The sequence below is a fragment of the Schistosoma mansoni genome, chromosome 1 (genome assembly GCF_000237925.1).
Source record: "Schistosoma mansoni strain Puerto Rico chromosome 1, complete genome".
NCBI classification, from domain to species: Eukaryota; Metazoa; Platyhelminthes; class Trematoda; order Strigeidida; family Schistosomatidae; genus Schistosoma; species Schistosoma mansoni.
In genome coordinates this window covers 41,502,435-41,521,805 of record NC_031495.1, presented here as the reverse complement: position 1 = coordinate 41,521,805, position 19,371 = coordinate 41,502,435, and the positions used below count along the sequence as shown (strand labels likewise).

Sequence of the window (19,371 nt, the reverse complement as noted above, 5' to 3'; positions counted from 1 at the left end):
TAGTATTATTTAGCAAGTGATGTTGAGTTGTTTGGTTTGCATTTTAATTGCTTGTCCTTTAAAAACGTTCTTCAACCAAAACTTCTTTGAACCCGGCTTCTGTTTCATATTTTTTCGCTATCGTAGATGTGTTTACGACAACCTAACCAATATTAAGTCTACGACGAACATCTAAAAGCTAACCGTGTCCAAAATGCACTTTTTTAGGGACAGTATAGATGACCATAGATGCATTTATTGCAATACCAACTTGCATACATACTCAAGTAATATCTTTTTTTTCCCAGTGATCTGTGCTATATCAAGACCACTATTTTCAGTCCAGTTGAGTTACTTTTCATCAAAACATCTAAAGTAGCATCGTTTTTATAACACATCATTCGTACTAGTTGCGTTTTCACAATTTTTGAACAAAACAATTCACTTTGAGACGTGTTTGACAGAAAAAATTAGTGTTTATTTTTATCTCCGCTTTTGGAGAAATTGTCATGCGAAAATGTTCGAATGTTAATATCATGAACTGAGAAAAGCAGTTACCAACGACCCAGTAGCTGACATCAAGTAGGATGCGATATAGAGCACTATGAGGACAGTACCTTTCGAATTGTGCTTATTAGATGTATATTTGCCTACTTATCTTTCCCAGAGGCTACTATGTATTTCTATACATGACTAGTAATCTACGAATCTAAAGTAGCAAGAGCCTGTTCTAGTCGAGCAATTGATGTTATTTCTTGTTTTGCTGGGAAACTAAAAAAAGCTTTTTGTGTTATTTCGATTAAACAGCAAATACAATACAGTGCCACTTTTTAAACTGACTTGTTTTTCACTTATAATTAAAAGTGTTCGGCGTGGGAACAAAATGTAGAAAAAAAAGCATCATTCAATAAGATCCCTTTCCTTACCGATGAATTGGTTCAGTTTCTGCTTAGAAGGGTGAGACTAATCATTAAATTTTTGTCTTATACTCAACACTAATTCAATATGTCAATCAAACAAATGCCTTTTGTCTCGCCTTCAAAACGATTCCATTGTGTTTATCCTCCTATTTTTGTAGTAGTTTAGCTTTTGATGAGCACCTAATGGTCTCGGTTGGTTTGGCCTATAATTCAGTCATGGTGTAGTAAATGAGAACGGTGGGATCAATCGAATGTATTTAGGCACAAATTACAGACTATCTCACTAAATTCTGATAACTACACAGTCAACAGTTAGTTTGCGAAATATTTATTTATTTATTTAAACACATAAATATTGGTACAAGGAAGCACCATATACATATGCGCCGCACAAATCTCATCTGATTTGTGTGAGGGCTGTGATACTGCTCGGGTGCCCAGACCGAAGCAGGTGTTTTTCTTAGCAGGCCACACCCCGAGCCTTTGACCTAAAGATCTGATCCACAAGGTAGTGGGGCATCGTGAGGAGATGCAGTCCCATGGTAGCTGGTGACCGACGGTTGATTCATACGCCATTTGTTCCCCTAGGATACTGGAGCCCATGTGCACCATTGGTTTGGAATCAGGGTTTCTCAGCTCCCCTAGATGGACTTTCCGTGTCCACCAACCCGGTCAAAGTGCCGGACGTGTGCTTTTCGTCCTCTCACTTTCGTAAAGAACACCCCTGCCACGAGAAGGCAGTGAGTAGGACTTCCCTGGCGGAGGCCAAAATAACAATTAATTGTCTCAACCTTAGCTGTTTCTTCTGCAAATATCAGTTCGTCTTCTTTGATTTCATTGTTCATGCATTTTTGTACCGATTGCGCTTCATTCCTGTTCTTTCTTTATCGATCTCCCAAAATACATTCTATGTCTGACCATCACCATACACTACTTATGTGAATATAAGTAAACCACACCACAATTGAACACAAATATTTTATTTAGTCCTACTCTTATTTATCCCAGGTCATTATTAATCTGTTCACATGAAGACTTTAAAAGACTAAGTACCAAACTTTACGACCGACGGGTTTCTTCGCTTTGCTGAAAAACCATTTTCCTGTTCTTTTATATTTTTGTAAACAAACTAAATCGGGTGTTTGCGCACATCCTATGTTCTTGATTAAATATGTAAAGATAAGCCTCTCTGAGTTGTGTTATTTGTTTAGTAATGTTTTTTTGTCCATTTTTATCTAGGTGTTCTAGAAAATTGTCGAATTCTTCACTTAGTTCAAAATAGCTAAAAATTCAATTTGGTCGAAACGTTGAGTTTATCCTCATATTCTAATCTATGGAGGGAGGAGGAAAACTAAACAGGGAACCATCAGACAACTCTCTGGCTTCATTCTGTCAAAATGATATTACGGAATCCCTTATAACTCAGGTAGTTACCTTTCGTATCCTCGGTGTCAATTTCGCGAAATATTGATAGATATACGGTTATAGTATCCTTGTTACCGAAGAAGCAAGACAACTTAAAATCTGGTTTGGGACTCATCTCTTTTAATAAAATACGTAGTAATGCACATTATCACTTATTCTGTATGATAGTTAGTGGTCGCTGTTTTTAAATACACCATTTTGTTTGTCCTGGGAATCATAAACAACATTTTTATATGAGTCAATTCAAGCTAGACCACCATGGAAAACCTGAAAGCACTGGACGGCCGTTTCGTCCTATTGTGGGACTCCTCAGCAGTGCGCATCCACGATTCCGCCTTGCGAGATTCGAGCCCAGGACCTAGCAGTCTCGCGCATGAGCACTTAACCGACTGGCTCCATGAGTTGTTTCCTGGAGTTCTAGTGAGAAGTAGTAACCAGTGGATTTCAACCAGATCTGTTGGAAGATATCAACTCACTGAAGACATTGGTGAATGGTTGCTGAAACTTTGCGGATTGGTGGAAGTTAGACAATAACACCGTTGGATGACGGCTGAGTGGTCTATCGGTTAAGTGCTCTGGTGCGAGACTGATAGGTCCTGGGTTCGAATCTCGCGAGTGCGGGATCGTGGATGCGCACTGCTGAGGAGTCCCATAATAGGACGAAACGGCCGTCCAGTGCTTCCAGATTTTCCATGTTGGTCTAGCTTCAATTGACTCATGATTTCAACTATGAACATACTGAAATCTCCAAAAAAACCCTTCTGATTTTTATATGAGTCGAAGTAGAAAAAAATCTGGAGACTTTTTGAAGATTGAGTTAAAATGTTTTCCGAATTGCACTCGAAAACTAGTTTATAATTTCTCGATCTAGGCTATACCTATGTAGTTCGGTTGCACTTGGTTTTATATGATTACTGTTATATATATATATATATATATATATATATATATATATATAATGTGTAGTTAAAGTAGGTTTCCTGTCATTTTGGCTTGAAATGAATAAGGGCTTCGAACAAGTTTTTGTAAAACAGCCATTTAAAAAAGTTCTCTGTTTATCCTCTGTGACGTTGGTAGAATATAAAGGCAGTTTTATAAAGTTTCTACCAGTGGAAAAGCCTTGAAAAATTATATAACCTTGATCAAACAATTCTCATTCTTTTAGAATTTATCAGTTAATCCAAATCATTGGAATTTCTTTAAATAAATCTTTGCCTTTATGCCGTACGAGTTAAAACTTCAGTGCACTTTTGTCTGCTAACTTATTGGTCGTCATAAGAATTTATTGTTACGCTTTTTTTTTACTAAGAAAACTACTAATTCCAAAATTCCATTATGTTATCTAATATATGATTATGTCTGCCGGATTATTTTGTATGAGCTAGTGCTTTGTGTGCGATAACTATATTCGTTCATGCGAATGATAATAATTTCCTCCCAACTCTAAATCTTCCAATTCATTTAAATTCCAAACAAGAATTATTAATTAGGTGCTTTTACTTATATTGTTATGATGAGGAACTGAACATATTATTCACGCTAAGTTAACAATAATGTATACACATTATGAGGTCCAAAATATGACCAGTGTTCAATTCGTCGTTTTCCAAACATTTTAACTATACTATATGATACCAGATGTTCTTAAATGCAAGACAAACAAATAAACCTATGTTCATCCGTAAACTATGGTGAAGGAAACGGTAATTAGAAACTTGATTTTAAATTATACATCTTTTATACAATGTCTTAGTTGATTTAATCTATTATTTTTAATTTTCAGCCGATCCCTATTAATATTCGGATTGCTCAAGATATACAGGAGTTTCTATGCCAAGGTAGCGTTTTGTTAACTTATTAAGTCATTTAATAACCTAGATATAATTTATTAGTCTTTTTTAATATTCCAGAGAGCATTCAGAAAACCATTTAGGCTGTATAATCTGTAAGTGTCTTAAACGAGTAACCAACATCGTTGTCAAACCATATCACCCTGTAAGATCACCATAATAACACTTTTACTTTAGTTCTAATAAGACAGTAGATAACCGTTATTTATTCACTGCGCTTTAAAACCGTTTTAGTAAGCGTATACCAACAATACCTAACAAACGTAAATCCCTTTTTTAGTATTTTTAACGGTTTAGATTGGTTCTCTGGTGACGCTAGTAGTTTAAAAGTTATTGACTTTATGGTATTAACACTTCGGGATTCCACTTTTTTGGTATATTACTGAGTAAATCAACAAATATTTCTTACGCTCTCAAAAACGATGTAAAAATCTTATTTCTTGATGGTGTGTTTATTCTTGCAAAACCCTTCATCCAAACAGCACCTATTTAACTACTAATATAGCCGAAGGAATCAATGAATGGGCTTGAAAAATGATATTGTTTTATAACCTGGTGTTTGATTCATCTAATAAAGTATTTAAAGGGTATATAAAGCTTTTACCAGATCGTGCGGCTGCTACCTTTATGTGGTGGTTGGGTTTGTATCTCGTGATGAATCAGTCGATCCATATTAGCTGGAATAATTGTTACTTTGTGTCCTATCACACGAAATAGGTTGGTTGAAGAACAGTAGGACCGAAAGCAGCAAACTCGGGGTCCGAGGGTGAAGTATTACTGCTGACTACTCAGTTGTGATGGAAATACGGTGTTTTCATCAAGGAACCAGCATCTTCGAAGATGCTTCCTTCCTACAAAGATTTAAATACAACACTAATTTAAAACGTTACTGACTGTCAACCTGAGTTGTATAGATTGGTATATGCTTCTGTGTGTGCGTTATAAAATATCGCCTTCAATTACCTACTATGTCTTTTGTTTATCCCAATTTCTTACTTATTACAACCTCATTACATTTTCAGCTATTCCCTCGTTTTGTATTCAAGGATTTATGTAGATACATGTATATCTGGAGGATAATTATTTTATTCCTTGACCATTTTTACTGCTAAAAGATAGCATGAGTTAAAAATAAGGTATATTTCACGAATTATCCATGAACTGCCTTCGAAAGCCCTGGTACGGCTGAGAGGGGTGAGAGTCAGCTCTCCCTCTCCACATGCTCTCACGTGGACACGTGCATACAACCACTAACAGGGAACTCTTACTCACGGCCTTCTCGCGGCGGGGTTGTTTACGAAATTATGAGGTCGAAAAGCGAATGTCCAGAGCTTTAACCATGTTAGTGGACACGGAGAGTCCACCTAGAGGAGTTAGAAAACCCTGATTCCAAACCAATGGTGCACATGTGCTTCATTATCCTGAAGGGATAAATGACGTGTGAACCAATCGTTGGTCACCGGCTACCATAGGACTACATCTCCTGATGTTGCTCCACTACCTTGTGGATTAGACTTCAGGTTAAAAATTCCGGGTGTGGTTCCCCGAGAAAACCACCTGCTTCTGTTTGGGCACCTGGGAATTATCCCAGCCCTCACACAAATCGGATGATTTATGTGGTGCATATGTATTTGGTGCCTCTTTGTATCAATGTTTGTGTTTAAATAAACAAGATAAATAAGTCGATAAACTTGTTTTAAACGTTTTGTATAGTATCTTCTTATCTTTTAATTTTACTCAATTGCGTTTTAAACCTCATTTAACTACATACAGTAAATGTATCGGCTTTTATGGAAATTTCGCATAATTTGAAATAGATATTCATTACATCAGCTAGAAAACCATCAGAGGTCAGGAAGAACGAAATAGATGTTTCTCCACGATTTAAAACCTCTCAACTGTGTAAATGATGTCCTTGTCATACGAAGGGATTCAATTTTTCAAGAAAGTATATGCCCTCACGTTAAGGATGTTCTCTTAGAAATGTATTGCCTTAATAAGATGAAAAGTATGGATAATTAGTATTCTGAAGGAGAAAATTTAATTGAGCATAATATTAATAATGAATATAGTAGATATCATTAATATTGAGTGATAAAATTACGGAATCGGCAGTGTGGATTTACTGTAACCTAAAAACATGTTTCGTAAACAATAGATTTACTCTGTCATATAATCAATTATATGGTATCGTGCTGTTATTTATTTTAAAGCAATACTTTATCAGTTATGTACAAATACATTAGAAACTTAATCATTCACTTTGTGCATAGGTTCTAAATCTTTCAAGTGTTCTCTGTGTACTCGAACATTCAGGCGTCGTGATAAAATCAAAAGACATTTGATTGAATGTCATTACGGTTAGTTTACCATTATCATTATCTCCCTATTTTTGCGTTAGTAATTTTCTTTTCTTTATCCTGAGTTTTATTGTTTAATATAACTGCTAAAGATCGTTTAATTTGATTCTGTAATCATACAGTTTGCAGTTTTTAACAAAAGGGCTTTGATATAATCAAAGAATCCTGGTTTTCACAATTTTCAAATTCGCTTTTGGGTCGCATCAACTATTATCATATTATAATGCAACTTTGTTGGAATGAGCTGGTCATCAAAATTTCTTGTAGTATACAACGTTTTCTGAAGTAATCAGGACAACTTGTTGAGTACAATTAGTAAACAAGCAAAAAAAAATTAGTCTATATTGTGATCATTATTTGGAGTTAGTTTTCAATTATAAATGAGCAATATTTTTCTTAGTATTCAAGTATATAAGAAAGAAGTTGCCGTATATTTTATGCATAATTACATTCTATTTTCATAGTTGAAATCATGAGTCCATTGGAGCTAGACCATCATGGAAAACCTGGAAGCACTGGACGGCCGTTTCGTCCTATTATGGGACTCCTCAGCAATGCGCTTCCACGATCCCGCCTCATGATTTCAACTATAAAAATACTGAAATCTCCACAAAACCCCTTCTGATTACATTCTATTTAGAAAATTCTCATCAATGACCACTATGTATAATTAAATTTTAATGTATTTAATTTTACTGATAATGATTTTGTTTTTGAATTCGTAAGTTTAATATTCTGAACTGATTAACATTAAATGTTCCATTGTTTTTCATTAACTTTCACACTTATTATCATACTGGTGTAAAAATTGAGATGACTGGTTAGAACAGAAAAGATTCGTTTTTAATTTTATATTATTAGCATTATTGTTATAATATACAAATACAATATATTAAATTAATTTAATCCCTTTTCCTCTCATGTTGTTTACTGTGTAGTATATTCTACCGTTTTTTTATTTATAGGGATAAAAGACTATGAGTGTTCATTGTGTTTTAAAAAATTTGCTCGTAATGAACATTACAACCGACATATGAATGATGTTCATAGTCGTAAGTTGTTTATAACTATGAAGACTTATAATGTTTTATGTTTCCTCATAATCTATCCGTATATTAACCTATACTCAAGAGTACTTTATTCTCAGAATAAATGGTTTAGAACCGAATAGCTAACAGACATATAAATAGTGTAGATTATTTCTATGATGTTGTTAGGAAGATTGGTTGGTAAACTCCTACAAGTATTCTATTCTAATATTGAAAGCGTACTCGAATATATAAATGCCATTTAATCCAAAATGAGTGTTCTAATGAACCCTTCAACTTCACTGTATTAATGTTGGTGAAGGAGAAAGAGAGAAAATATATATTGAGTAAAGAAATTGTATTCTTGAAAAAGATGCAAATAATGATCATAAGATGCTGGTTTAAATGTGGGGTTGATTTATCTAAAAAGCGACTATAACACTGTAAGAATGTTGACCGAAAAAAAGGAATCACAAGCAATAATTAAGATTTATTTAGTTGACAAGCTTTTACAATGTGAAAACCACAAGTTACAACACACAAGACAGTACTACACCGTTGTAAAGATACACAGAAAAACGTACATAACCGTTAATAATACTCAGACAAAAAAGACAAATCCAGGGAGCTTCTATTATTTACTTTTAATTTTAAAAGGGGAACTTTATCTAGGGAATGAATAGGTTATAACATATTCCAATATACTACGACAAATTTTTGTCCCACAAATAAACATAAAGAACCAACTGCCACTTTTTTCGACTAGTTTCACTGGCTGGATAGAATGATTGGTATAGCGATTACTAAATATTATGCGTTAAATGAGTTATACTAACAGGATTTTATATTTTGAGATTTTGCCTATCGTAAAATGGTCTTGGCTTTTATCAACAGTACAAGTTGATATGGTACAAACTGCAAACTAAATATTATAGCTGCTGAAAATCTTTCAAAGTCAACATTAGCTTTGTTTTACTAAAAACGAATTGATATATCTTCCAACATTCTTCTATGGTATCTAAAATGTTAGGCCCAGTATCTTGAAGTACAATTAAGCTTGATCACTACACTAATGATTCGGATCATGGTTTTCTAATCTCTTTGACCAGTTAATATTGGCCCACTTTATGAGACATAGATTCACAGGAACTACATTGTCGTTCTTATGTTATCACTGAAGAAATGTTTTCATTAGCCCTAATACTGTTAACTGTTATTAATAACTGAATACTTATACACCATGTAATTAAATTCTATTCATCATTTATTTATTTGCTTTTAACGGTATTACCTAAATCTATTGTATATTTATCGACCTAAACTCCGTGAATTAGTTTTGTTTTTGTTTTGATACTTTGGGATAATTACGTATATTTATGATGTATTTTTCTTTTTCACAATATAACTTTTACTTTCTATTTTCTCTTCCCTCTTTTTTTTTAAATAATTTAGTCACCAAAGGCTATCATTGCCGTCTGTGTAATCGAAGATTTAAACGAGATTCAGAGTTTTGTCATCACTTAAAAACTGCTCATCATGGTAACCTCTCTAAATTCACCATAAAACAACTTCATTTTCTTAAAAACCACTTTATCATTAATACTCTCATCGTTAAAATTATCGACATCTGTTATTTATGTATTCAAAAGAATACATTTAATATTGTTTGAATAGAAAAGTATCGATCCAGCATAAAAGGTTCTCTACTTTGATCATTGTGCACTTACTTACATACTTATGCCTGTTACCCCTCGTGGAGGAGCATAGGCCGCCCACCAGCATTCTCCATTCAACCCTGTCCTAAGCAATCCTTTCCAGTTGTTATTCATCCTTTTCATATCTGCCTCTATTTCTCGGCGTAATGTATTCTATCGCAGTCTTGAGGGAATTGATGCTTCGTGATTGATTCCAACCATTTAACATTGAAATATAATGCACCCGCTTTTGAGTCACTCAGACTAGTGACCGTAATGTAGTTCAATCGACAGGATTTTTTCAGCACTAAAGGGCTAGATGAAAATGACATTGGACACTACTCAATAATTAATTAGCGTTAAACATTTGTTTCTATATATGTCTATTAATCTGTTCAAAGAATTTTTAGAGCAATTTCCACTGTAATGTGGAAGTATAAAAGATATTTACAAAATGATATTTGTACTTCACACTTAAATTCTCTGCAATTAGCTAACAAAATGTATTTTTGAGATTTTAATATCATAGATAGTACACTTATACTATTATTTCGAAATTTTGACTCAGTTTATGCATTCGATTTTCCTTTAGTTTTTATTGGGTTCTAATCCATTCTAGTTAATTTTATCTGAATAACCCAGTAGTTTCATCAGCGTTCATACAAAATTTAGTTTACTAATTTTTGTAAGTCAGTCAAAACATCTGACTACCTTTCTATCTATTTATTTGCCGTATTCAATAATTTTCACTTCCTATTATTCTTAATTTCTCCTTGCCAAGTCCGTTTTTTTCCCTAGAAACCAACTCATTTTTCAACCTTCACCAAAAAGCACAAAGATTTATTTTTAACATAGTCTATAGTCCAGTAACGGCTAAGTAGTTAAACTGTTCAAATTTCAACATGTAAACCATAAGTTCGAATCGTGTTTCATGTACTTTGATTTGAAGAATTAAGTAGTATCATTAGCCCCATCCACCTAGAGTGTCTCAAATCCAAGTATATGAGTCTGTACTTGGTAAATAAGTGGAATAACTAAATAATAGTTTTTAGTTTTAAAGTGAAAAAATTTTTTGCTTTAATCTAAATTTTCTCATTTATTTTATCTTTTAACAATTAATATACATCACAGAACAATCTGGATTGTTTGCATCCGGTTCAGTTTTATTATTCAATGAATCCAAAAATACAACCAATCATAATAATGATCATTCAACTAGTAATCATCTTTCAGATAGTTGGTCAAATAATTATGAACAGAAACAACCATTGCAAATTGATCAAGTGGATTCGAACTCAATCAATGTTGTAAGTTCGAATGATTTTATAATTTATAGTTAATGGACTAAAATAACCAACATTGTACAGATTTTTATGAATTCCCAAAAATACAATAAGACTAGTAATCTACTCTGGAATGTTTAACATTCTTCTGTGAAGAAAGTAATTTTCCCATTTAAATACAATCAGGAATTTTAACACATCTAGTTCTAATGACCAAGATGTGTACATATGCTGTGAAATACATTAGTATATAGATATAAGTAAAATATAGAGATCAATTATCGTAGTAATTGTCAAAAGGCAAAAAGTTGATTATCTTGGAATACACTACATTGTTGGCTTTTCTTTTCTAGTAGATACTATTTATCCAATTCTTAACCTTTTTCAATCCATTAAGTCCCACTATTGGTTCGTGGTCTATGAGTGTTTATCAAATTGTATTTTTAAAAAATCATTTTTCCACTTTCTAATTGATTACTTCAGCGTTCTATGATGAAAACTGGTGCTTATTTTGACGTTATTTTTATTCATCATGTTAGACTAGTAAATATTAACAGGTTTCAACCGAAATCATCTCAACTATTTTTTCCTCTTCAATTATTTGTTTTTAATTACTAGTTGTTTCCAAATCAGCCATATTGTCTTTTTAAGCAGGATTCTGGTTGTTTAAACGCGTTACTTATGTCTGAAACATAATTTATCACTCCTTATATTCGTCATCCGAGCATTTAACTAATTTTTTAATTAATAACCATAATTTCATATTTCCGTTATCTATCTACTATTTTGTATAATACACAATTCTAATCAATAGGGAAAACCTTAATTGATATTTTTAGTTTTCATATATGTGAGGATAAAATTCATATTTTAATGGTCATGTCCTACCGTTTGCATATTGAGTAAGGCTAAACGTATCAGTGTAATCAGTTTTTCCCTAATATATGGTAGACAATAAGATATTGCTATTGCTGTTTTCCTGTACAGTTCATTCTAAAAACTATGTTTTTATTTAAACTGTTTTTCAGGCTGGACCAGGTTTATATGTTGAAGTAGAGTTTAATGCAAATAAAAACGAAGATGGGGAAAGTATGTTTTTGTCACTTTTCAACATTTTTGGCAATTTATTTAAGATGTTTATGTATATGAGAATCAAAGTTGATTCTTAGTAACCTGAAATCGTTTTTATGAACTTAATATCAACATGTACATAGCAATGAAATTAAATGCAATTTAGTGATTTGTTACATCCATATATCAATTTTGTGTTCCTGATTTCATATTAAATCCCCATTGAATACTGAATAAACCATGAACCAGTATTTTTAGAAGCTGTATGTTACGCGTAAAGTACTGTCAACGAACGATATCCGTGTACTCATACCGCTACTTATATATCGCTTTTACCCAAGATATTGATAGATGTAAAACCATTATTGAAAGTCCCTAAACTCGTCACTAAAGACATTTAAAGTGTATTATACGACTCAGTTCATTATTGTATAGCAGAAATTGAGCTGTACTTCTTGTGTCTGAGGCCTTGACGTACTAATTGGATACTCGGATTCATGTTGGTGGGATGGATTTCAACATATCGATCTTGATAATATAAAATCTAACAGGTTGGCACGTTTAAAATCCGAAGTTTCGAAAGAAGTCAGCAGGAAAACATAACAAGGAATTGGAATTAGTGCTACTTATAGTAGTAGTGGAAAATTAAGAAAAGAAACATAGAAACAGTTACCATCGAAATCAAGCAATTCATAATTGAATAATCTATTGCTCAATACTACAAAGAAAAAGATGTTGCTGTACTACCCCAATCGATTTTGAGCTAAATTATTTAAAATCTGCAAGTAATTGTTAAACATGGTTCGCAGACTCGAACCAAAGACACTTGGTATTCTATTCACTGCTCAGATTAACTTTCAAAGACTTCCTGGGACAAACCCATTCATCTTTTAGCATCTGTTATCTTTTCAATTTTCAACTCACAAATACCATAAATGTATGATTTTTATCATAATTTATCTACCCATTGTTCAGTTTCATTGAAATGATCAAACCAAATCTTAATCGTGATATTAGTAAAATAAGCATGATTTTAAGCTATTTAAAATACAATCGAAGTTTTGACTTAAACGAATACTATAGCTAATTAGCTGTGACGTTGAAAGAAAGGCTTCATGTATGGAGCGTTTTAATGAATAAACTATTATGTTATAGAACTCACTTATTTCCGGTTTTCTCTTGTATCTACATAAGATGGCAAATAATTTGGATTTCTCTTATATTTTGTTGGTAACCAGATCCTAAACCTTTTGAATGCACATTGTGCGGAAGATCATTTAAGCGACAGGATAAGTTAAGACGACATTATCAGGAAGTTCATGATGGTATGTTTTTTATTTTTATTATCCAACTAATAATTTTCTGGTAATAATTTTTCTGTCAAATTCTCTACATGCGTGAAGTGTTTGAATACCGTCGAATTGTAGTTGTTTTGAAAAGAATTTAGTTACCCCTTCATAGCGCTCGACAGAACCAAGGCGTACACATACATAAGTGTTGTAAAATACTTATTTCTTAAAAACCGACCACATCTGATTAAAAATAGTAACTTTTCAAACCGTTACTTTAAAGTTTTTAAATATATATTGAAACTTAGATTTCATTTTTAGTGGCTTATTCTCAAGGATTTATAAAATTACTTTACAACTACTTATCATACTCCTCATCGTCTCATTATCGCTAATAGTAGCAAATAAACTTCACATTGTTTAATAATTTTCTTAAATGTCAGTTGCTGTGATTTAAAATATTTAGGATGCTGGGTATCTAGATCCTGGATCTTTGTATCGGTTTACTCAGTAAACGATATTTAAATCAATCAAAACTAGGCGTGACCAAACCAGTACATAAAATCAGGTCAAATATTGCATTCCTTCTGTTATCGGCGCTATTATTACTTTGACTATTTTGCTAATCCTCTTGTTAATTTTAACTCGACTTGCTGACATTGTAGAACCGCTAAAACTACAACCAGTATTATTAATAGACGACTTTGAAACCTGTTTTAACTAACAGGCAATTCCATGTTAAACATAGTATTCGGGATGGGAGATAAATTTAACTAGAAATCAATATTTCATGTTGTTGATCGCTGAATTAGAAGTTACTTTGACGTGATGTATGATTCATGCAGTTTTCTAGGTTTTTATTCTTTCTTAGGATAGTTAATCCCCTTGTTTAAAAAATTCTAACTATTTTTACGTCACATTTTATACGCAGTAGGACTGTATAAATGAGGTTCTATTTCATTCTAATATGAATATTGTTTGTAGTATCAGACAACTTCATTTTATATGTACTTTTGTAAATAAACGTAGTGCGATAAAAGATAATCTCTTTATTTGTTTATTAACATATTAGTTTATCTTCTCACTTTAGCTGTACATTAGTTTTTCTTTGTCAATATCGCCGTCTTTCACTTATTAGGTATCAGAGAAGAGCATCAGTGTCCTGCATGTGAAAAAAAGTTTCATCGCAAATATAAATTAAATCGCCATATTTCTGAGGTTCATCGAGGTAAGGAGTTTTATTTGCTTTGTGGTACAATATTAGTAGATAGTTTAGTAACTTAAAAAACCATATGAAATGTTTAAAAAACAAAATGTCAGAAAACAAGTGTTTTCAATAGCTTTTTCTTCGGACTCTATAGATACAAATTCGGCAAGACCTTACTGTACCGGCGACCTTCTTAGAATTCATGGGTGGCCTTGAGATTAACCAATCAGTCGTAGCCAGTAGGAAAGCAACTTTCGTGTAAGAGCTTTAAAATGTAGAAGAACGATTGAAATACAGAGATTTAGGAGTTTTATAATCAATAATGAACTTATTGGTACTAGATACCGATAATTTAGGCTGGATGTCATAGTTTTGTAATCAGCATAGACCCTAATTCTTAGCTCTACATCTTTTAAAACTTAACCACTAGCCCAGAAACTCCTAAACCCCAGCTCCTAATCCTAAAACTCCTAGACCCTAACCCATAACCTCAAAACTACTTAATCCTAATTCTTTTCAACTGTCTGTCAACACTGATGCTTTTAACCTTAACCTTGGTTCCTAATCACAAAACTCCTTAACCTTATGTCCTATTTCTAAAACTCCTAAATCCTAACTTCTAACGCGAATACTCCTAACCCAGACATACTGATCTTAACGGTTCATTTCACAAGGAACACGTCATCTAATCTCTTCGAAAAACAAAATATAATGAAAAGTCATAAGTTTTGGCAAAAAGCTTTCCGGAACAGCGTTTTAAATTTGTACATCGGTTGGTCGCCAAAGACCATCGTTGTAGTATCGTTTTACCATAAATCCACCAATATTGTGTTACATCACTCAATTTATTAGGGTATCCATGTAAGCATTGCAGCGGAATTACTTGATATTATGAATAGAAAATAGTGAATTTCATGTTAATTAGGTCTCGAATACTAAAGTTGTATGTCACATGGAGAAAGACAAGAATAAGTGTTTTATGCCCCCTAAAAAAAGTCAGAATCCTAGTCATCAGTTTGTTAGATACTACCATGTTTAACGTTTTGTGAAGTAATTCATATATTTTTTATTTAAACACATAAATATTAGCGCAAATAGACACCATTCGTAATGTATGTTCAAGCCACTGATGTCGGTTTTTCAAGATGGTGACACCAATCGAATTATTTTCACTGTGCCCCTATATGCCCTGGTATGGCCGAGAGGGAGGAGAGTCAGCTCTCCAAATGCTCTCACATAGACACGTGCATACAACCACTAACAGGGAAATCCTGCTCACTGCCTTCTCGTGGCGGGGGTGTTTACGAAATTATGAGGTCGAAAAGCGAATGTCCAGAGCTTTAACCATGTTAGTGGACACGGAGAGTCCACCTAGAAGAGTTAGAAAACCCTGATTCCAAACCAATGGTGCACATGTGCTTCATTATCCTGAAGGGATAAATGACGTGTGAACCAATCGTTGGTCACCGGCTACCATAGGACTACATCTCCTGATGTTGCTCCACTACCTTGTGGATTAGACTTCAGGTTAAAAATTCCGGGTGTGGTTCCCCGAGAAAACCACCTGCTTCTGTTTGGGCACCTGGGAATTATCCCAGCCCTCACACAAATCGGATGATTTATGTGGTGCATATGTATTTGGTGCCTCTTTGTATCAATGTTTTTGTGTTTAAATAAATAAATTGTCACTGTACCCGAACACATGTTACTGAACCTCTGCATTATCAATATGGTTTTGTCAGCGAACTTAAGCAATTCCTCATAGAGAACGATAATCAAGCACAGAGATTCATTTAACATCTTTAACGCGAAGAGGTAAGGTTTCACAAGCATAATGGAAGACTGCTCTCACCGGCGCGTTGTAGATTCAGCCTTTTACAACCAGACTAATATCACAAAGGCGCCAAAGATGACGCAGATAGGCATAAGCCGCTCTAGTTTTCAATATACCTAAATTTATTTCCCTACTCACGCCACCACCAGAACTTATACAGCTTTTCAAATGCACGAAATCCTTCGCTTCTAACTGTTCACTACCAAAATTAATTTCAGACACATGTTCCTGTCAGCCTTGTGAACTAAACCAATCCTTGATACCACATTTGGTGTATCTTTGAACGATATCGTTCACAAGAATGAGTTTATTTTATAATAAGTATCAAACGGTGCTTTTTACCATATAACCATACAGTAGACGCATTAGAAATTGAAACTTACGAGATAAATAATCTTATTCCCTCTATTATACGAAGTAAATAGATAGTTAATGCACTCTGTGAATAGCATTTTACAGTCTACTTGTTTATCGATCGTAATTCATTCTAAAAATTTGGATGTATCTTTCGAAACCATAAACCTGTTTAGTAAATTGTTATCACGTTGTGAGGTAACCGTATTGCCTTTTGAAATGAAAAATGAGTTAGTTAATTTCAGTGCATTCATAATCATCATTTTTTAGTACTACTGATTACATATTATTAGCCTTTTGAAAACCGAATTTAAACACAATCATTCGTAAATTTTCTGTCATACGTAAAATTATGGCAAAATTAGCATAGTAAACTTTCTTACTTATATTAGATTTCCATAGATTACTGAAGTCATCAGGAATATAAAGTGTAAATCATTAGGAAAACAATTAAAGCTTTCTCTCTAATCCAATGTTAATCAGTAGTACGTTTTCATTGGTTTAAATTACTCCGCAAAATCTATTAATAATAATGAATAAAACATCCTTTTCAAATAGAGTTAAATGGTGGTTAAAAGTGGAATTCAAGACGCGCGTCTTTCTCTATTGATAACTTGTCGGCTCTGCTTAAGAAATACCTTTGACTTTATCGCAGAATCTAGGGTATACGCACATATGCTAAAAAACATTGATCAATTGCAGTCCTAAACGTTAATGGAAAGATTTAAACAATCAGTACAAATGAATTAAATAAAAAATGTCTGCTTTTATTATACAGACATCAAATTAAATTAATATACAACCTCTAATGAACGTCTTAGTTTATTCTATGATGTCAGTCAGCAGAAGTATTCAAATTGTAGGTTTATGCGATAAACAGGCGAAAAGTTTTCGTGTAGAATAATAGTATATCTGCTTACTGCAGTCTTTTTCTAGTATATGGAAAGACCCTGTTGGGTTCCTACATCATTTATCTTTTGTTATTGAGTGATATACTGATAAGGCTCAGTCTCTGTGCATCTTAAAATTAGATTTTCCGGTCATTTCCAAAATGTAACGAATTCTCATCTGATTTCTCATGAGTAATTTCACAGTAGTTGGTAGGTAGGTGCGTAAAAGTCATTAAGATTAAAATCATATTTGCAAAACTCTCAGAGACCGATATCAAATAGCTTAAACGTTTTGCTCAGCTTTCTGGTCCAAGCTTCAGACTTATAATCAAAAGTTAAAATTATTGAACGGCAACAAAAATATGTCAGCCTCTCTTTATAAAGTCTAACACTGTCCCGAAAGAATTCAATTTGATAGAGTTCAATTTTGTATCCTTTTTCTGCCCAATTTAACCTTGTCCCTGATCTCTTTTCAAGTTTCTTGAGGACTTAGGTAACATGTAAGTTGGATTACTCCCACTATTCCTACAAGACTAGGATATCGCACCACTCATGGTTGATCTACAACAGGTAGCTTAATCTAGGGTACCTGTTGAACTTGTGCAAATCCTACTAAATTTAGTATCGAACCTTTCCATAGTCTCGATTTTGTCTTTTATTTAGATGTTTATTGTGTTTAGAAAATAAATGTGTATGATTTAGCACGGTAGATATTTTATATCCAATAACAAAGCACCTTTTGTGATGAAGTGTTTATAAACTAGTGTTTGGGTCATCTGTTTTAGCTGGGAAGCCATTTTTATGTCCATACTGTCGTCGTGAGTTTGCAAGGGAATGGTCTTATCACCAACATCTACAAAAATATCATAATGGTAAGTATTGACTAATCTGCTTAGTAATTTCTCTATTTTTATCTATTACATCTTGTTTGACTTTATGTCACTGATCCTACTTTTCAGATTGTGTGAATTCTGCACCAGTAACTTGCATAGAAAATCTCGAGGGATAATACTGAATTTATTCCTTCCATTCAGTATTCTGTGTACATATTTCTATCTTAGCCTTATCTATTTGTTTTAATGGTCTAAACACTCCTGTAAATTAAAATCTTAATTATTGTTCTGTCACCTTAAACACGTTTTTCGACTTTTGTTATTCTCAGTGTGCTGAGTAACTGACTTGGCTTCTTGCTCTTATTAACCTAGCTACATGTTGTCTAAAATCATGTCATTTTAATGAATGAAATTTGCGCGTAATATACTTATCCTCAAAAAAAATGTTCATAGCTACTTTACGGAAATTTTTGTTCTCAGAATATTGAAGCAGACTCAAGTTTGACACTTTTTCTGTCAAAATATCTTTCCAATGACCTAATACCAATTTACAGGAATAGGAATTTATGTACAAGTTTGGAATTATTTGTGATTTTAACGTCGAATGAGACACCTCGGTTATGATGTTTTAATGATTTTCTGGGAAGTATCAAGACATTTATCTCTAAAAGTAATACAGTATGTGTGTGAAAGACAATATTAAACTCCGGAAAACGGGCACACCATACCAGAATGTGAATAGTGTCTTTCAAAGAATTTAGTTTGGTATATCACGTGTTATGATTCAAGCTCCCAGTTTTAATGTATTACGAAAATTCAGCAGATAAATGTTGTGGCAGATGAATTGACAAAGGACCTTTACCTTGAAATATCTCACTCTCTCAGTAGCTAGATACCTTTGTTTCTGCAATAAGTGTACACGTATCATTGGAAATGTCAAAGCATAGGCTCCTGTTAAATTCATTATTTTTCCTCAACAACACCTAAGGTCCTCAGCTAGTTTCCCCTTTATTCATTCTTTTCAGAATTCACATGTTTAACAGTATTATTTTTAGTTCAAAGTACATGATTAACTTTACTGAAGTTTAGGCTTCCTGGGTACTAGAGTAATATTCTTTCTCTGAAGTCAATAAAAATAAGGTAGTCCAAGTGTCATTGTGAGGTATGTAAGGAGTAACATTATGTTGCCATTGAGAAAATGATAAGATTTTTTAAAATAATGCAGGTCCATTGATATCACGTTTTTTCACCAAATTAATGAAATAATATAATAAGGGTACATAATGACAGGAAAAAAAGCACTTGTAAGCCTATTCAAAATGTGTGAACAGCTCGTATTTCATATTACCAAGGA

The 19,371-nt window shown here is 33.2% G+C and overlaps 1 protein-coding gene across 1 annotated transcript; it reads left to right on the top strand.

Moving 5' to 3' along the window:
* Positions 1-2,126: 2,126 nt before the first annotated feature.
* On the top strand, positions 2,127-18,266 carry Smp_040960 (putative zinc finger protein). Its single transcript, XM_018794454.1, has 10 exons — positions 2,127-2,325; positions 4,108-4,162; positions 6,448-6,534; positions 7,500-7,586; positions 9,015-9,101; positions 10,388-10,563; positions 11,568-11,628; positions 12,849-12,935; positions 14,038-14,127; positions 18,144-18,266. The coding sequence occupies exons 1-10, from the start codon at positions 2,233-2,235 to the stop codon at positions 18,191-18,193; spliced, it is 873 nt and encodes a 290-aa protein (XP_018648865.1). The 5' UTR covers positions 2,127-2,232; the 3' UTR covers positions 18,194-18,266.
* The last annotated feature ends 1,105 nt before the right edge of the window (positions 18,267-19,371 follow it).